Source organism: Pan troglodytes, chromosome 6, assembly GCF_028858775.2.
Source record: "Pan troglodytes isolate AG18354 chromosome 6, NHGRI_mPanTro3-v2.0_pri, whole genome shotgun sequence".
NCBI classification, from domain to species: Eukaryota; Metazoa; Chordata; class Mammalia; order Primates; family Hominidae; genus Pan; species Pan troglodytes.
The window spans coordinates 6,784,964-6,802,594 of record NC_072404.2 but is presented as its reverse complement, the minus strand read 5'-3'; the positions used below and the strand labels follow the sequence as shown (position 1 = coordinate 6,802,594).

Here is a 17,631-nt window from a genome sequence, read left to right as displayed (position 1 = left end):
AGCCTGGCCAACATGGCGAAACCCCGTCTCTACTAAAAATACTAAAATGATTTGGGCGTGGTGGCAGGCGCCTCTAATTCCAGCTACTCGGGAGGCTGAGGCAGGAGAATTGCTTGAACCCAGAAGGAGGAGGTTGCAGTGAGCCGAGATCCCACCACTGCCCTCCAGCCTGGGTAACAGAGCCAGACTGTGTCTCCAAACAAAAACAACCTCTTAGGATCGCTGAGGGGCGTTCCTCCTCTTTGAAAGGCCACCTGCGGTCCTTCCCTGGCCGAGGCTGGGGACCTGCGGCTGTGCCTGGGTGGACGGCTCACTCCTCCAGGATCGGGTCCTGCTGGAAGGGGGAACTGGGTCGGCCTAGAGCTTCCAGCCCTGTCAGGCTGCGGAAACGGGGTCCAAATCCTACTCAGAGTTAGAAACGGGGCCTGAGGCCCAGCCCTAGCCATGCAGGGTTGGAAACGGCTTGGCTCTAAGAATTGGGGTTTGAAAGCGGTTTGGTCCGAAGACTCCTCCGTTGGATTTACAGGGTCAGCCCACTCTTATAGGTTAGCATTGTTTATAATAAAAAAGAGGAAACAAAGGCCTTTAAGCTGGGCCCTGCTTGAATCAACATGATCCAGCCGTGCATACAATGGACAAAAACAGCTGTTAAAAACAAAAAGGTTCTTACGGGACACACTTGGTAACTGGGGAAAAGCCAGGTGCAAAACAGTGTGGTGTGTGTGCTATCGTCTGTGACCTGGTGCCAGCACCTGCCTTCAGCTACAGAAGCAGCGATGAAAACTGTGTCCTGAGGAAAGGCATCAGTTTTCCTAATGTTCTGCCCATCAAGCAACTTGTAATTCAGTCCGTTTTCCAAGTGGAAATGGTGCCCTACAGAAAGAGGTGCCTGGCACACTTGAGGCCTCAAGGTCTTGGAGGACAGGTTACCATTCAAAGGCTGTGCTACAGAGCTTGCCAACAAGAACCATCAAACCCAGTCCCTCCCCACATCCCAGGGGCAGAAACAGACAAACTGAGAAAAGAAATAGACTGTTTATATCCCATGCACTTTTAAAAATTAAAACTCTTTATTTAAACCTCTTAATAGCATCTTATCAATTTGGTGGCAGCAGAAGAAGCACTACCAAAGACAGATATTTTGAAAAGCATTTACAAAAATACATTGCACAAAGTCCTATCTTGCATCTTTAAAAATAAATTAATATTCAAAATATTTCCACCCCAAATCCCAAATCAGTTTTATATAGGAAATTTTGATTTATATATGTAACCTGTAATATATGAAACATCTGTACATTTTATCTGCCTTAACTGCATAGTTCCAATTCTAAGGAGAGTGAAAAAAATGCTGCTTGATGTATGAATAGTTTCATACATCAGTGTATTTGAGGACTGTTGTGCAATATACAGAAAACCAGTCAGCACCATCGTTTTGTCTTTTTCTGAAAACACAACATTTACGGTACACTGAAAACTGTCTTAACACAACTTAAATAATTCTTAAGGTAAAACATCTGTAACACTTTAAGTGCCTTGTAGATATCTCATTTATTATAAAGTCTGCTCAGTAAAATAGTCTAAATATTAAATAGTAATTATAACCAAAGAGTCTCACAAGAATCACGTGAGAATGGTGACAGCTGTGATAAAAGGCAGAGTCCAGCCACAGCCAGTAAGAAATGCTGCTGAAGGAAAAAGGATCGTCCTGAAATGTAACAGGTTCGTGACCCTGACACACCAGACGGCTCCTCTTATCACCACCAGTGAGAGGGAGGCTCAGGGCGTCTTGCGCTCCTTATTCAGCAAAACTCAAAACGAGCCCTGAAAACACCCAAGATGAGATTTTTGGGTTTCTGTTTACTGTGACTCCCAACAGGAAAAGCCTTGCTGAGACCAGAGAACCCCATCTGGGTGTTTGCTTAGATCCAAACCAGCCCCCTTCAAGTCAGACTGACTTCAGCCTACAAGGAGAGCAAAACGCTCCCATATTCCTCCACGGATATTGGTACAGCGAGTCCTGACTGGAAACCTTCCTCAGAAGTAAGAGCGAACAAAGCAGAAAAACACATTTTAGTTATTTCCCCGTCTGGAGACTTAGTACCTACTGGTGCTGAAAAAAGGAAAATCCCGGCTTGAAGGAAAGGAGTTTAGAACTCTGAAAATTTGGTGACATTGTTTTTCCCTGAAAGAAATGTGTGTTGGATTTAACAGATGAAATTATCTGCCCTCCAAAAGTCCTTTAGAAGAGCCAGTGCAAGGCTGAAGACCAAAGCATCAAGAACACGCCAGACTCTCAGCTTCCTCTGCTTTGCTCCTTTGTCGAGGAAATGCAAATGCAAAGAGCTTCCCGTTAAAAACAAGGAGTGTCTGAGAGCCACGTGTTCAACACGCTTCTCCTGCTGCTGACCCCTCTGCACCTGCAGAGGCAGTGAGCACCCAACAGGTGGTGCCAAGGCGCCCATCACACGCTCACGTCCTCTGGCCAGCAGCCACGTTTATTGAAGGAGTGTGGCACTGTCCCATCATTGTATATGCCCTCGTCCATGAAGGATTCCAGTGTTTCAGGCTGTCCCAGTATATACAAAAATGTACAAAAATAATGAGTAGTGTCTTCACTTGACAGGTTCGCCATGAACTCTGAACCGATACAGACAGGTATACTCAGGATGGCCCCAGTTAGAAAAAATCCGAAGTTCCACTATTTGGAAAGCTGTGTCGTCGGGTCTTTTCTGAAATCAAGGTGGGAAAAAAAAAAATACATGTATTTCATATTAATAACCCCAAGCCCAATCACTTCCCCAAATATGACGTCTGACAGGAAGCAGCTAAGTTGGAAATTACCCTTTTGTTGTTGTTGTTGAGACAGAGTCTTGCCCTGTCACCCAGGCTGGAGTACAATGGCACGATCTCAGCTCACTGCAAGCTCCACCTCCCGGGTTCAAGCAATTCTCCTGCCTCAGCCTCCTGAGTAGCTGGGATTACAGGCGTGCACCACCATGCCCGGCTAATTTTTGTATTTTTAGTAGAGACCGGGTTTCGCCATGTTGGTCAGGCTGGTCTCGAACTCCTGACCTTGTGATCCGCCTGCCTCGGCCCCCCAAAGTGCTGGGATTATAGACGTGAGCCACCACGCCCGGCCGGAAGTTAACTTTTTAAATATGATCCTTGTAAGTAATGTATCATAGGGCATGAAGCACGGGTAAAACTGAGAACGCTATTAGCCATGGAAAGGCTCATTAACGCAGAGCCAGGAAGCGCAGGTTCACATTTTTCAAAGGATGGTCCTCACGCTGCTTTCCAGTCTGTTGATGCCAGCTGGGCCCTGCTTTCACGACAAGCTGTGGGACTCAGAGACCCCAGGCAGTGCCAGTCCCAGTTCTTACCAGGGCCTGGAACATCTGGAGCGACTCCCCATCCTGATCATACGTGAACTGTCCCAGAAGCTGCCCTTCTTCCTGATACTCATTTTCTAATCCCTGAAAACAAGACCATACACAATTATGAACGAATGGAAAAATAACACTGAGCAGAGAGGACCGTTCCCTTCCACAGCCAACACTAAGCAAACAGGACCATTTCCCTTCACATCAGTTAGAGAAGGTCATTCCTCCATGGCAGTCACGAGGCCTTTCCTGGAAGGAAGGGGTGTGTTTTGTTGAGGGCTTCATGTAACCCACGACATGTCCTGAGGTCAGCACGATTCCCCGTTATACACATTAGGAAAACTGAGGCCAAAACAGGACACACTAATGAGTGGCAGAGAAGTGACCCTACCCGACACACAGACCATGCTCAGCTGCTGCCCTCAGCACTCACGGTGGAAGCTCTGGAGCACCTGCTGAGCCCGGGGAGATGAGGCCTCACCAGCAGGAGGAGGGGCCACAGAAGACCGACTTCGGCAAGAGAGCAGGCAGAAGGGAGCGCCGGGCTAAGCTGGGGTGTGGGGAGTCAGGGTTCAATGGGGACAGAGATTCAGACTAGAAGATGGAGCAGCTCTGGAGATGACAGTGGTGATGGCTGCACAACAGTGTGACTGGACTTAACGCCGCTGGACTGTGCACTTATTAAAACGGTAAGCTTTATGTTATATTTCATCCGAGTCAGAGAACTAGCAGAAGATACAAGGGACTATTTGCATGTCTATTTTGAAATGGGAAAGGACTTCTAGGGATAAGAAATGCTATGGAAGAAGTTCCAGCGAGTGAGTAGATGTAACTACTGCCTCTGATAATCACCAGTGAAATAAAAATACAGGGCGGGGCACAGTGGCTCACGCCTGTAATCCCAGCACTTTGGGAGGCCGAGGTGGGTGGATCAGAAGGTCAGGAGATTGAGACCATCCTGGCCAACAGGGTGAAACCGTCTCTACTAAAAACTACAAAAAGTTAGCCAGGTGTGGTGGTGGGTGCCTGTGGTCCCGGCTACTCGGGAGGCTGAGGCAGGAGAATCGCTTGAACCCCGGAAGCAGACATTGCAGTGAGCTGAGATCGTGCCACTGCACTCCAGCCTGGTGACAGAGTGAGACTCGGTCTCAAAAAATAAAAACCTCTGAAAGACTCAGGGCATCTGAGTGTTAATACAAAATTAAGAGCAACAATGGAAAGTATGTCTGTAACAGAATGACACATGATTATTATTTACATACTAGAAAGCTCAAATATTCATAAGGAAACTAAGATCCCAAAAGGTAAATGAACAAAAAGACGACTAGAATTTACAAAAAAGGCAGCATGCATCTGAAATACAGACAAATGCAGATTAAATAAAATACTGTTTTTCACCTATCAAGTTAGCAGAAATTTTAAAAAGAGGGCTGAGGTTGGGAGTTCGAGACCAGCCAGAGCAACAAGGAGAAACCCCGTCTCTACTAAAAACACAAAAATTAGCCAGGCGTGGTGGCACGCGCCTGTAATCCCAGCTACTTGGGAGGCTGAGGCAGGAGAATCGCTTGAACCCGGGAGGCGGAGATTGTGGTGAGCTGAAATTGCGCCACTGCATTCCAGCCTGGGCAATGAGACCAAGACTCCGTCTCAAAAAAAAAAAAAAAAAAAAAAAAGAAAAGAAAAAGAAAATGCTAGTAACACAGTGCACCGACTCGGCCGTACAACATGCTGCTGCCCTCTGAAACCGTGACACCACCTGTGAGTGTCTCGTCCACGGGAATTAATTAGTGAAGGTGTAAAGGAGCGACGCTCACACAGGGAAGCGGAAAAGGGAAAGAAATACTCAGTGAGAGGAGAACCGGCCAGATAAACACAGGGTATTGATGCTACTCGAGGATGGCCATAAAGAGTGTTACCTGCCATGGAAAAATGCTCATAATACAATTTCCTCTTTTTTTTCCTTTCCTTTTTTGAGACAGAGTCTTGCTCTGTCACCCAGGCTGGAGTGCAGGGGCTCAATCTTGGCTCACTGTGACCTCCGCCTCCTGGGTTCAAGTGATCTTCATGCCTCAGCCTCCCGAATAGCTGGGATGACAGGCACGCATAAGCCTGGCTAATTTTTGTATTTTTAGTAGAGACGGGGTTTCACCATTTTGGCCAGGCTGGTCTCAAACTCCCAACCTCAGGTGATCCACCCACCTCAGCCTCCCAAAGTGCTAGGATTACAGGCATGAGCCACAGCGCCTGGCCAATTTTCTTTAAAGGCAGAAATACTTTTATGAAATATTTTATGAAAATTTTAAAGCTTCATAAACACTATTGTCTCAACTGTAATTTTTTTTTTTTTTTTTTAAAGACAGGGTCTCACTCTGTTGCCCAGGCTGGAGTGCAGTGGCAGGATCTCAGCTCACGGCAACCTCCACCTCCTAGATCAAGTGATTCTTCTGCCTCAGCCTCCCAAGTATCTGGGATTACAGGCGTGCGCCACCAAGCCTGGCTCATTTTTTTTTTTTTTTGTATATTTTAGTAGAGACGGGGTTTCACCACGTTGGCCAGGCTGGTCTCGAACTCCTGACCTCAGGTGATCCGCCCACCTTGGCCTCCCACAGTGCTGGGATTCCAGGCTCAACTGTATTTTTTAAAGGCATGGTGAAGAAACCAGAAAATACCACAGTATGAATGGTGGGTTTCTCTGGGGCTGGGATCATAGCAGTCTTCTTGTCAGCCAGCTGCTCCCACGTCATCCAGTTGCCAGAACACCTTTCACAGGCAACTTGGCAAGGGCGGTGAGGAGCAAAATTCTTAGGCGTGTCTACCTTGGTCAGTGTAGTACTGTATGTAAAGTGGACATCAGGTAATATGCCATTTCTAAGTTACCCTCCCTAGAAAAGCACTGGAATGTTCCCCTCAACACTGAATCTGAGAGAGGGCGGAGGGGCAGCGGGAGGCAGCTGTCCCCAGTGCGCTCACGTCACTTGCTTTCATCTGTGGGAACTCCCAGGAAGGTGTGGGAGGAGGAGGGTCGGCCAAGGGCACTCACATAGACGGCGAAGTCCTTGGGGGCGCTGCTGATGTTGCCTGTTGGCGACAGCGTCTTAGGGATGTGCTCCAGAGTGAAGGCGGCTGGGTGGATCATCATGGAGAGCCTCACCACCAGGTACCCCTGGGAGCCTTTAAATGCCCAGCAGTTACCGGGGTAAATGTCAGGCTGGGGAAAGGAAAAACATGAAGACTCAGAGTGTGAGCATGCTCTTACCCACTTAGCAGCAGGAAGAGGAAAGACTGATTATACTGAGATAAAAATAAGTTTTACATGGTAGAAACTGCCATGAGCAAAATCCGAAGATAAGCTGGGAAAGGCATTTGTAATTCACTCCTCAGAGGGCCACTATCTCCAACCCATATGTTGTATAAAAGTTAAAACGACCAGAACCTTAAAGAAAAATGGGTGAGACATACAACATACTTCAAAGAAAAGGTGAAGGTCAGTGGTCCTTGGTCGTGGGAAGATGCCCTCCACCCTGCACAGCAAGAAGGGACACCACCACAGGGAACCAGCACTGCCCCCCATCTGACCAACACCACAGGGAACCAGCACTGCCCCCCCCATCCGACCAACACCACAGAGAACCAGCACTGCCCCCGCATCCGACCAACACCACAGGGAACCAGCACTGCCCCCCCATCCGACCAACACCACAGGGAACCAGCACTGCCCCCCCATCCGACCAACACCACAGGGAACCAGCACTGCCCCCCCATCCGACCAACACCACAGGGAACCAGCACTGCCCCCCATCCGACCAACACCACAGGGAACCAGCACTGCCCCCCATCCGACCAACACCACAGGGAACCAGCACTGTCCCCCCATCCGACCAACACCACAGGGAACCAGCACTGCCCCCCCATCCGACCAACACCACAGGGAACCAGCACTGCCCCCCATCTGACCAACACCACAGGGAACCAGCACTGCCCCCCCATCCGACCAACACCACAGGGAACCAGCACTGCCCCCCCATCCGACCAACACCACAGGGAACCAGCACTGCCCCCCATCCGACCAACACCACAGGGAACCAGCACTGCCCCCCAATCCGACCAACACCACAGGGAACCAGCACTGTCCCCCCATCCGACCAACACCACAGGGAACCAGCACTGCCCCCCCATCCGACCAACACCACAGGGAACCAGCACTGTCCCCCCATCCGACCAACACCACAGGGAACCAGCACTGCCCCCCCATCCGACCAACACCACAGGGAACCAGCACTGCTCCCCCATCCGACCAACACCACAGGGAACCAGCACTGCCCCCCCATCCGAACAACACCACAGGGAACCAGCACTGCCCCCCAATCCGACCAACACCACAGGGAACCAGCACTGCCCCCGCCATCCGACCAACACCACAGGGAACCAACACTGCCCCCCCATCCGACCAACACCACAGGGAACCAGCACTGCCCCCCATCCGACCAACACCACAGGGAACCAGCACTGCCCCCCCATCCGACCAACACCACAGGGAACCAGCACTGCCCCACCATCCGACCAACACCACAGGGAACCAGCACTGCCCCCCCATCTGACCAACACCACAGGGAACCAGCACTGCCCCCCCATCCGACCAACACCACAGGGAACCAGCACTGCCCCCCCATCCGACCAACACCACAGGGAACCAGCACTGCCCCCCCATCCGACCAACACCACAGGGAACCAGCACTGCCCCCCCCATCCGACCGACATCAAGGGTCAGCTGCTGACGCCCTGGGAAAATGCACGTTCTAACCTAACCCGGCCACGGTGCAGCCTGCAGCCCCAGAAGCACAGCCTGACAAGGTCGGCCTGCTGCGCACACATCTGCCTCTGGCCTGCGATCGCACCCCCACCTCCAGGTGCAGGGCAGATGTGACCAGAGAGCACTCTTCGCAGCACGGCATCCCCAGGCACACACAGGGACTGACTGACAAGTTGCAGACGCTGCGCCCAGGCAGCCATGTTGCTGTGCGCAACGGAGGAGGAGCCCGTGCGCGCAGCCTGCCTTCGGTGTGTGAGGACGACACACACATTTCATTCGTGTTTAGAAGAGATGGTGAACGATGGGCACGTACCCGCCGGCTTCTCCTCTATGCCAGCTGTGGCTTTACTGCCCCTCAGCCCCCAAGCCGTCTTCTGCTGCGCTGTGAAGACGGAGCTGAGCCTTGAACTGCTCTCCCTTTGCCAGCCCAGAGCCTAGCCCTTGCCAGCTCAGGGTGCTGGGTGGACACTGAGGTTCCCTGGTACCCCTCTTGGGGGTGTTGCAGCCAAACGCCCAGTGAGTCACCCTGTTGTGCACAGGCTTTCCCAGCATGCTGGTACATTCCACCGTGTGGCACCACAGCAACCTCCCTGACGTTCAGTGAGCTGGGCCACACCCTCCGCCCAACGGTCTGGAGAGACGCTCTGGCGAGGCTCCACCTTGGTCCTGGGGTGGGAGCTGGTCCCTTATATCTGCTGTCCCTATGTTCTGTAAACATTCTCTTTACTTCCCAGGAGCCGACAGCTTCTCAGTCCAGTCCCAGCACAGTGATTGGTGATTTATATGAAGTCTGCCCCTCCAGTGACCGTGCACTTCCTTCTGAGAGAGAACTGTGCCAGGGGAGGGCTGAGCTCGACCCTCTCCCTCAGTCTCTAAGACACTGAAGCCATGCTGTGCTCTCACCACCAGATCCCCACCAGCATCACACCGACAACACTGCAGGCCAGTGAGCTCCTCTGGGAGGGTCAGGATCACCAAGCCCTGTGAGAAGGATGTTATGGCCAGGAGCAGGACCGCCATGCAGGAACACTGTGGCAACCCTGTGCAGAAAACCTGTTGGCCCTGCCAGGTGACACAGACTGTGCCGGTGGCACTCGTGAGCTGGCACAGAAAAAGCAGCCGCATGCCAAGCGCAGGGCTGTGTGGCTTCGTGGCAGCAGAGGCTGCATCTGCCTGCAGTGAAGAGGGGCTCCGGCTGTGCCCTCAGGAGCGAGGTGCTGGTGAGCCCGTGTGGTGCTGATGGCCGCAGAAAGCCAAACAGTCACGCTGACCGGACAGTTCTGCCAGGGCAGCCTGGGAACGAGATCGTGATGACGACAGTCCCACGTGATCCTCAACGTCAGGTCACAGGCACTTCATGAATTCTTTCAGGCTGGACTTGTGTTTTCCAAGTGAAAGACATCTTGGCGTTGTTCCACATACAAGTAATTATTGGACTTTTCTTCAAAACATGTCATGAATATGAGGCAGGATTTGAGTACTGAGGCAAAATAAATCTATTTAAATTCTCCATCCTTTAGTGCTTTAAACTTGTACAGCCAATAGTATAAAGTATTAAATGAAGCCACAGAAAAGCAGTGCACAATGAGGACCACAGCAGAAGGTCCAGGAGACGGGGACTGAAGGCCCAGGGAGAAGGGGGCGGGGAGGGGTGGGCGAAGGCCCAGGGAGACGGTGGGGGTGAAGGCCCGCTGGGACGGGGGGCGGGGGCGAAGGTCCACGGAGATGGTGGGGAGACAGTGGGGGCGAAGGCCCGGGGAGACGGGGGTGGTGAAGGCCGGGGAGACGGGGGGGCGAAGGCCCGGGAGACGGGGGGCGAAGGCCCATGCCGAGGCCAGACAGCTAGGGCCTCCCCACCTATTGTCTCTCAACACCTGAGAAAGCACAGCTGCCACTCTCGTGACGGAAGACCCACGGCCCGAGCAGGAACAGCTGCCACTCACACCATGGCTGGAACACCCAAAAGAGGGAGGGAGGAAGGCTGACAGGACCAGCATGTGCCACACGGTCCCATCTGTGTGACGCTAAACCCAAGCCAACAGATGTGTGGCGTGGAGGCTGCACGGGGACACCGGGGACTCCTCGGTGTGGGAACGCTGCCGCTTCTTGTGGTACCAGTTCCACAGACGTGTTCATCTTAACGAAGCTCCACGGAGCTGTGGACCTACGACCTGTGAACACTAACAGAGTCCTCGCTGAAGAGGAGCAGCTCCGGCCACCGGCGGCCACTCACCTGGATGACCACGCGCGGGGACTGCGAGAAGTACCACAGCGGGATCCCAAACAGACTCATCAGCGCCGTTTTGGTTTCGTAAGTTTCAGAACAGCGAGTACTCAAGATGCTGCCACCTTAAAGCAAAGTTCAGATCGGTCTCAGTGTCCAGTTCCACCATTTTGGAAGCAATAGTACTGCACCACTTCAGGATCTATTCAAAATGTTTCCAAGAAAAGTGCTCGACATCACTGATATTCAGAGAAATGCAAGTAAAAACTACAATGAGATCTCTTCTCCCCCCAGTTACAATGGCTTCTATCCTAAAGACAGGCAGTAACAAATGCTGGCGAGGATGTGGAGAAAGGGAACCCTCACGCGCTGTTGGTGGGATGGAAATGAGTACAACCACCATGGAGAGTGGTTTGGAGGTCCCCAAGAAAACTAAAAACAGAGCTACCATATGATCCGGCAATGCCACTCCTGGGTGCACCCCCGACAGAAAGGAAGGCAGTCTACTGAAGGCAGACCTGCACTTCTATCTTTGTGCAGCACTGCTTGTTTACAGTAGCTCACATCTGGAAGCAACCTCAATGTCCATTAACAGATGAATGCATGAGGAAAATGGGGTACATATACACAATGGAGTACTATTCAGCCATAAAAAACAGTGAGAGCAGGCCAGGTGCAGTGGCTCACACTTGTAATCCCAGCACTTTGGGAGGCCGAGGCCGGTGGATCACTTGAGGTCAGGAGTTCCAGACCAGCCTGGCCAACCCCATAGCAAAACCCCATCTCTGCTAAAAATACACAAATTAGCCGGGCATGGTGGCGGGCACCTGTAATCCCAGCTACTTGGGAGGCTGGGCAGGAGAATCGCTTGAACCGGTAGTGAGCCGAGATCACGTCACTGACTCCAGCCTGGGTGATACAGCGAGCCTGTCATTTGCAAAAACATGTATGGCTACCAGAGGTCACTATGTTAAGTGAAATAAGCCAGGCATAGAAAGACAAACATCCCATGTTCTCACTTATTTAAAAACCAAAACCATTGAATTCATGGACAGAGAGGGTAGAAGGGTGGTACCAGAGACTGGGAAGGGGAGTTGGGGCTCAGGGAAAGTGGGGATGGTTAATGGGTCCAGAAAAAAAAAGAATGAGGCAGAGTGCAGTGGCTCATGCCTGTAATCCCAGTACTTTGGGAGGCCGAGGTGGGTGGATCACCTGAGGTCAAGAGTTCCAGACCAGCCTGACCAACATGGTGAAACTCCATCTCTACTAAAAATATGAAAATTAGCCGGGCGTGGTGACGCGCCCCTGTAGTCCCAGCTACTCGAGAGGCCGAGGCAGGAGAATCGCTTGAAGCCGGGAGGCAGAGGTTGCAGCGAGCCGAGATTGCGCCATTGCACTCCAGCCTGGGTGACAGAGCGAGACTCTTTGTCTCTACGAAAAATGAATGCGTAAGACCTACTATATAATAGCAGAACAGGGTGACTGTAGTGAACTTCATTGTGCTTTTTTTTTCTTTCTTTTTTTTTTGAGATAAAGTTTTGCTCTTGTTGCCCAGGCTGGAGTGCAATGGTACGATCTCGGCTCAATGCAACCTCCACCACCCAGGTTCAAGCGATTCTCCTGCCTCAGCCTCCCGAGTAGCTGGGATTACAGGCATGTGCCACCACACCCGGATAATTTTTTTTTGCATTTTTTTAATAGAGACGGGGTTTCTCTATGTTGGTCAGGGTGGTCTCAAACTCCCAACCTCAGGTGATCTGCCCGCCTCAGCCTCCCAGAGTGCTGGGATTACAGGCATGAGCCACTACACCTGGCCTAATTGTGCATTTTTAAATAACTTGGAGTATTTTTGTTTGTAACTCAAAGGATAAATGCTGGAGGGGATGGGTACCCCATTTTTCATGATGTACTTACTTCACATTGCATGCCTGTATCAAAATATATACCGCATAAATATGTGCACCTATGTACCCACAAAAATTAAAAAATAGATAATTAGTTAAGAAGCCATTAAAATACATAAGTTTGAAAATGATGAAGGATATTATCTAATACCAGCTAATAAATATTTTCGGATAAAAAAAGTGTTTTTAAACTTCTCAAGTTTTTACATATACAAAGAACCTCCTACTTTTAGACTAGTCCTTTTCTTAATTAATTGTACTTTCTCAAATTGAGTGTTAAGAGTTTACAACTGCTTTAGGACACACAATTTTTACTTACTGAAACTGGGAAATTCTTAAAATACTGGCCTTCCCCCACTACTGCTAGAGAGACAGCTACTCCAAATGAACTTTTTGTTGGTTTTTCTCAATGAAGAATAAAGCATCCGATTGAGCCTGGTGTCACCCAGCAGGTGAGCTCTCAGGCCCTGAAGAGCAGACCTTCCGTCACAATAATTACCAATTACAGTGAAAAGGCTGGGGCTGTGAGGATGCCTGCTTGCGGCACAGGGTTTCTAGCTGGGGTGAGAAAGATTCTGGGGTAAGGCAGTGGTGATGGCTGCACTGTGAATATGTTAATAACCACGGAGCTGTACATTTAAAAATGCTGAATTTTTGTGTGAATTACATCTCAATAATAAGAGGAAGCATAAAAAACAAGTCCAGTTTGGCCCTTAGTAGGATACAGGACAGGCAGAATGTTGTTGTCAAAGCAGGACAAAAAACTCCCAAGAAACAAAAACCAAGTTGGCCCTGAAGGCAGCACACAACCCCGGGCAGCAAGGGCGAGCTCGGGAGGGCGGCACTCCAGGGGCCCTGGCGCTGGTGAATGCCGGGCAGCAAGGGCGAGCTCGGGAGGGCGGCACTCCAGGGGCCCTGGCGCTGGTGAATGCCGGGCAGCAAGGGCGAGCTCGGGAGGGCGGCACTCCAGGGGCCCTGGCGCTGGTGAATGTGCCGGGCAGCAAGGGCGAACTCGGGAGGGCGGCACTCCAGGGGCCCTGGCACTGGTGAACCACAGGCAGGAGAGGCAGAAACTGATGGGTTTTTTTTGTTTTTTGTTTTTGAGATGGAGTCTCGCTCTGTCACCCAGGCTGGAGTGCAGTGGCACGATCTCAGCTTACTGCAAGCTCCACCTCCCGGGTTCATGCCATTCTCCTGCCTTAGCCTCCCAAGTAGCTGGGACTACAGGCGCCCACCACCACACCCAGCTAATTTTTTGTATTTTTAGTAGAGAAGGGGTTTCACCGTGTCAGCCAGGATCTCCTGACCTTGTGATCTGCCTGCCTTGGTCTCCTAAAGTGCTGGGATTACAGACGTGAGCCACTGCGCCCGGCCGGAAACTGATGTTTTAAACAGGAAAACCAGGGGATTTTAATGTAGCTGATTGAGATCTGAATTTCTAAACCACTGAATTATCTTTTTAACTAACTCACAAAGTGTCAATCAATGTTTTCTTCAATAATGCAACCTTCAGTGCAGCCTCATCAGGATTACCAGTGTTCTGAGGTACACACAAACCTGTAAGGATTCACTAGGGTTTTAAGAATAAATGACATCTCTCGGCCCAAACTGTATGGTTCATGTCAATTGATGCCTCTTAATGGAAAATAATTTCTTCCTAAATCACTGAATTTCAAAATATATAACTAAAAGCACTTAATATTCTAAAAAGGTCATTTTAAACAAACACACACCGATCACACCAGTAGCCTTGTTGATGTCTGTCTACCATTTGGAAGAATCCAGCCATTTTTATTACGACTTCAGTCTGCAGCCACCACAGAAAGAACTCAGAGGGTGGCAAATGACTGAAATCAAACCCAGCTGCTCCCGTACTAATGGGATTAGGATCCTGCACAACCACATGGCAGAGTCCCTACCCAGCCCTACATCATCGTGGGTTTTAGAAATCTCTCCTGCCCTGCAGGCTCTCCAGCCCCTCCACACACTAACGCGTACTGAACACAGCATCTTCTGAGTGATGTGAGTTCCCCAGCCCACATTTGCAAATCCTACGTTTAAAAAATTCAGAAAACCAAGATTTTGATTTCCGTAACAGGTGTGGTGCACACCTTCCCTGAGCGGACGTGAAGCAGGTCTAGCTCTCCTCTCACGGTTCTTTTGGAAATGCTCGTGTCTGATCCAGGTGTGCTGCCCCACTCACCACGGAGTGGGCTGTGTGGACCCCAGGACTTTCCTCAGCTGCGATGCTGATTTTCAAATGCATCTGCCCCAAGAGGTCTGGCCTAGGCTTGTGCCCCTGCAGGGTTTCCCAGACCCCGTCCATGGTGGCCTTTGTATTTCTCTGAGGTCCTGAAACACAGCCCCCATCCTTCCATCTGCTTAGCCTGCTTCTGCTCTCGGTCTGTCTTGCTGCTGAGTGGATGCCCTCGGGGAGAGCTGTGTGGTCACTGCTGAGTCTCTCCTGAAGGCACTGAACAATCCCCGATCACAGCACAGGAGAGAGTGAACAGTCGAGCACACTTTCTGTGCTGTGAACCTTGACTTAGCCACAAGCATGCACCCCCAGCCCTTCCAGGGAGAACTTGTGCCCCCCAAACACAACTGGCCAGGAAGAAAGAACACCAGGGTCATGCCCAGAATCATGCTCCCTTTCTCAGATGTTTAGAAGTTAGGAGTCCTTACTGCTGGAAGTGGGGTAGGCAACAGCCTCTCAAGTGCACACCCCTGCTGACAGGTGATCATCTAACTTAGTAATCAGAACGTCTATTTACTCACCACCAGATTCCAGAGCAAAGTCCACCATCCCGGTCTTATCTTGGGAATACAGCTTCAACGCGTTGTTCACGATGGCACGTGCTTGCTGGACAGACACGAGGGACGGAAGACCAAACACCAGAACAGGAGAGGAGAGACGTGGGTTTTAGTGCCATGGATGAGGACCAGACACTTACATTAGAGCATCTTCTCAATGGAAACTATGTAGGGTTCCTAGGCATGGCGGAAGTCAACTCCACACTCCAGTCCTGCGCCTGACTGCCAAGGCCATCAGATGGAGATGGGAGGGCAGGAGGCCTCTTCCCCCAGGTCTCAGCCATGGCCACCATCAATCTTTGAACCAGAAAAATCCCCCAGATGCCATAAAACACAAATAAAGCAAGGATGAGAATTCAAGCCTGGAACACAGGAAATTCTGGGAATTTAGGCATTACTGAGTGATAGGGTTTGGCTGTGTCCCAACCAAATCTCATCTTGAATTGCAGCTCCCATAATTCCCACATTGTGGCAGGGAGCGGGTGGGGGTAACTGAGTCATGGTGGGGGTTTCTCCCGTGCTGTTCTCGTGATAGTCTCGGGAGATCTGATGGTTTTATAAAGGGAGTTCCCTCGCATACACTCTCTTGTCTGCTGCCATGTAAGACACGACTTTGCTCCTCGTTCACCTTCCCCCATGATTGTGAGGCTTCTGTAGCCATGTGCAACTGTGAGTCAATGATCCTTTCTAAATTGCCCAGCGTGAGAACAGACTAATACACGGAGAGACTTTCATGGAACTGCAGAAGGTGTGGCCACCACAGAGGCAGATGGAGAACAGACTAATACACGGAGAGACTTTCATGGAACTGCAGAAGGTGTGGCCACCACAGAGGCAGATGGGGAACAGACTAATACACGGATTTTCATGGAACTGCAGAGGTGTGGCCACCACACAGGCAGATGGGCTCTTTGGGACAAAAAGATTCACAAAGTATAAAGAACTCCCAAGAAGCAGCTCAGTAATGACACTGACAGCAAGAGCTGAAGCTCACCGCACAGGTGCCCCTCCACACACGGCACTGCCCAGGCACGTCTCATCTCACTTACGTCAGCTAAGCACACCCCAGCCAGACCACTCTTAAAACAAGACATCAACATCCACACCTCACAGCTAGGTCTTCAGTCTCAGCACAGAATGGACTGTAAGCATCTCTTGCCGCCGACTCGCCGACTCACCGCCTCTGTTATTCCAGACGCCCCCGCCTCGCTCACAGCAGACACCACGGCTTCTGAGGTTGGGAGCCGCTTGGTCACGGAAACGTGGTGGGTGACGTTCCGCAGGATCTGCAGCTGCAGGTCTCGCAGCATCGTGTGCAAGTCGCCTTTGCTCACAAACTGTGATGAGAACCTCTGCAGCAGCTGTTCCAGAGAACCGCCTTGCTGATCTTCGGAAAACAGGAGTTTCACCATTTCTCTGACTTGCACGTCCACCTAGTAAAACAGCAGACGGACACAAATGTCCTATTTTAACTAAATCACTTCCACTCTTCGGGTCCATTATCTTAGATACCTCAGAAGAATTATATATCCTCTCAAAATCTAGAATGTCATTGTGACAGTGTTTTCCTTCATATTAAATTTAATAACCCCTCCAATAATGCAGGACCACGTTAAAAAAAACAGAAATAGGTGAGCTCGTGGGATGTGTGCGACCTGCATCCTAGGAGCTGAAGGACATAGTGGGGCATGTCCACACCCTCTGGAGGTGCGTGTCCATCCCGCAAGCACCCACCAGGCACCCCGCAGCGAGGCGCACAGGTGCATCGGAGAGGCCCTGCCATCAACAAACTTGGTCTGATAAGAAAACAGTCATATAAATGAACCTAAATTATAGCTTTATGTAAGCTAAATACACCCCATGTTATTTCTAAGCACACAAACACATATGTGTATACCTTTCTCTTCTTGCTTCATAACAACAGACCGTGAAGGAGAGGGCAAAGCCTCCTAGGACACGACCGTTCATCACAGCTGCCCTCCCACATTCCACGTGTGGACACACCCTTCTCTAGCCCACACCCCCTAACAGTGGCACGTAGCTGCTTTCTACCCTCACTCCTCCCCACACTAACTTCCCAGCGCTGACCCTCCTGCCTGTGTGGCCTCTGTACTGGTGCCTTTATTTCTGTAGGATGATTCCCAAGGGCGTGGTTGCTCATTTCAAAGAGTGCATGTATTTGTCACTGGTTAATATCCTAAGATTTTCCCCCAGAGGCCGTAGTTGATGACAGTCCTCCTGGCCAGGGAAAAGCCCACTGCCTCAGCCAGCGCTGATAGCAGCCATCGTCCTCGTGGGCCTGCAGACTAAAGATGAGAGCCCACTGTAATCTGCAAGTCCCATCAGTAGGACTCAGCTCCCTGATAGCACGGTGGCATGCTTTTTCTCTCTTTTTTTTTTTTTTTTTTTGAGACGGAGTCTTGCTCTGTCGCCCAGGCTGGAGTGCAGTGGCGTGATCTTGGCTCACTGCCACGTCCACCTCCTGGGTTCAAG

The 17,631-nt window shown here is 50.8% G+C and overlaps 1 protein-coding gene across 50 annotated transcripts in view; it reads right to left on the bottom strand.

Annotated features, from left to right (window-relative positions):
* Window positions 1-1,048: 1,048 nt before the first annotated feature.
* Window positions 1,049-17,631, bottom strand: part of SUN1 (Sad1 and UNC84 domain containing 1) — a 60,341-nt gene continuing 43,758 nt past the window's right edge. For 48 of the 50 annotated variants that reach the window (XM_054687186.2, XM_054687187.2, XM_054687181.2 and 45 more), the window contains 6 exons: window positions 16,317-16,571; window positions 15,103-15,187; window positions 10,430-10,545; window positions 6,427-6,594; window positions 3,387-3,479; window positions 1,049-2,732 (listed from right to left, as the gene is read on the bottom strand). In XM_054687186.2, the coding sequence (XP_054543161.2) occupies window positions 2,616-2,732; window positions 3,387-3,479; window positions 6,427-6,594; window positions 10,430-10,545; window positions 15,103-15,187; window positions 16,317-16,571 (834 nt within the window). In that variant the 3' untranslated portion in view covers window positions 1,049-2,615. 50 annotated transcript variants of the gene reach the window in all.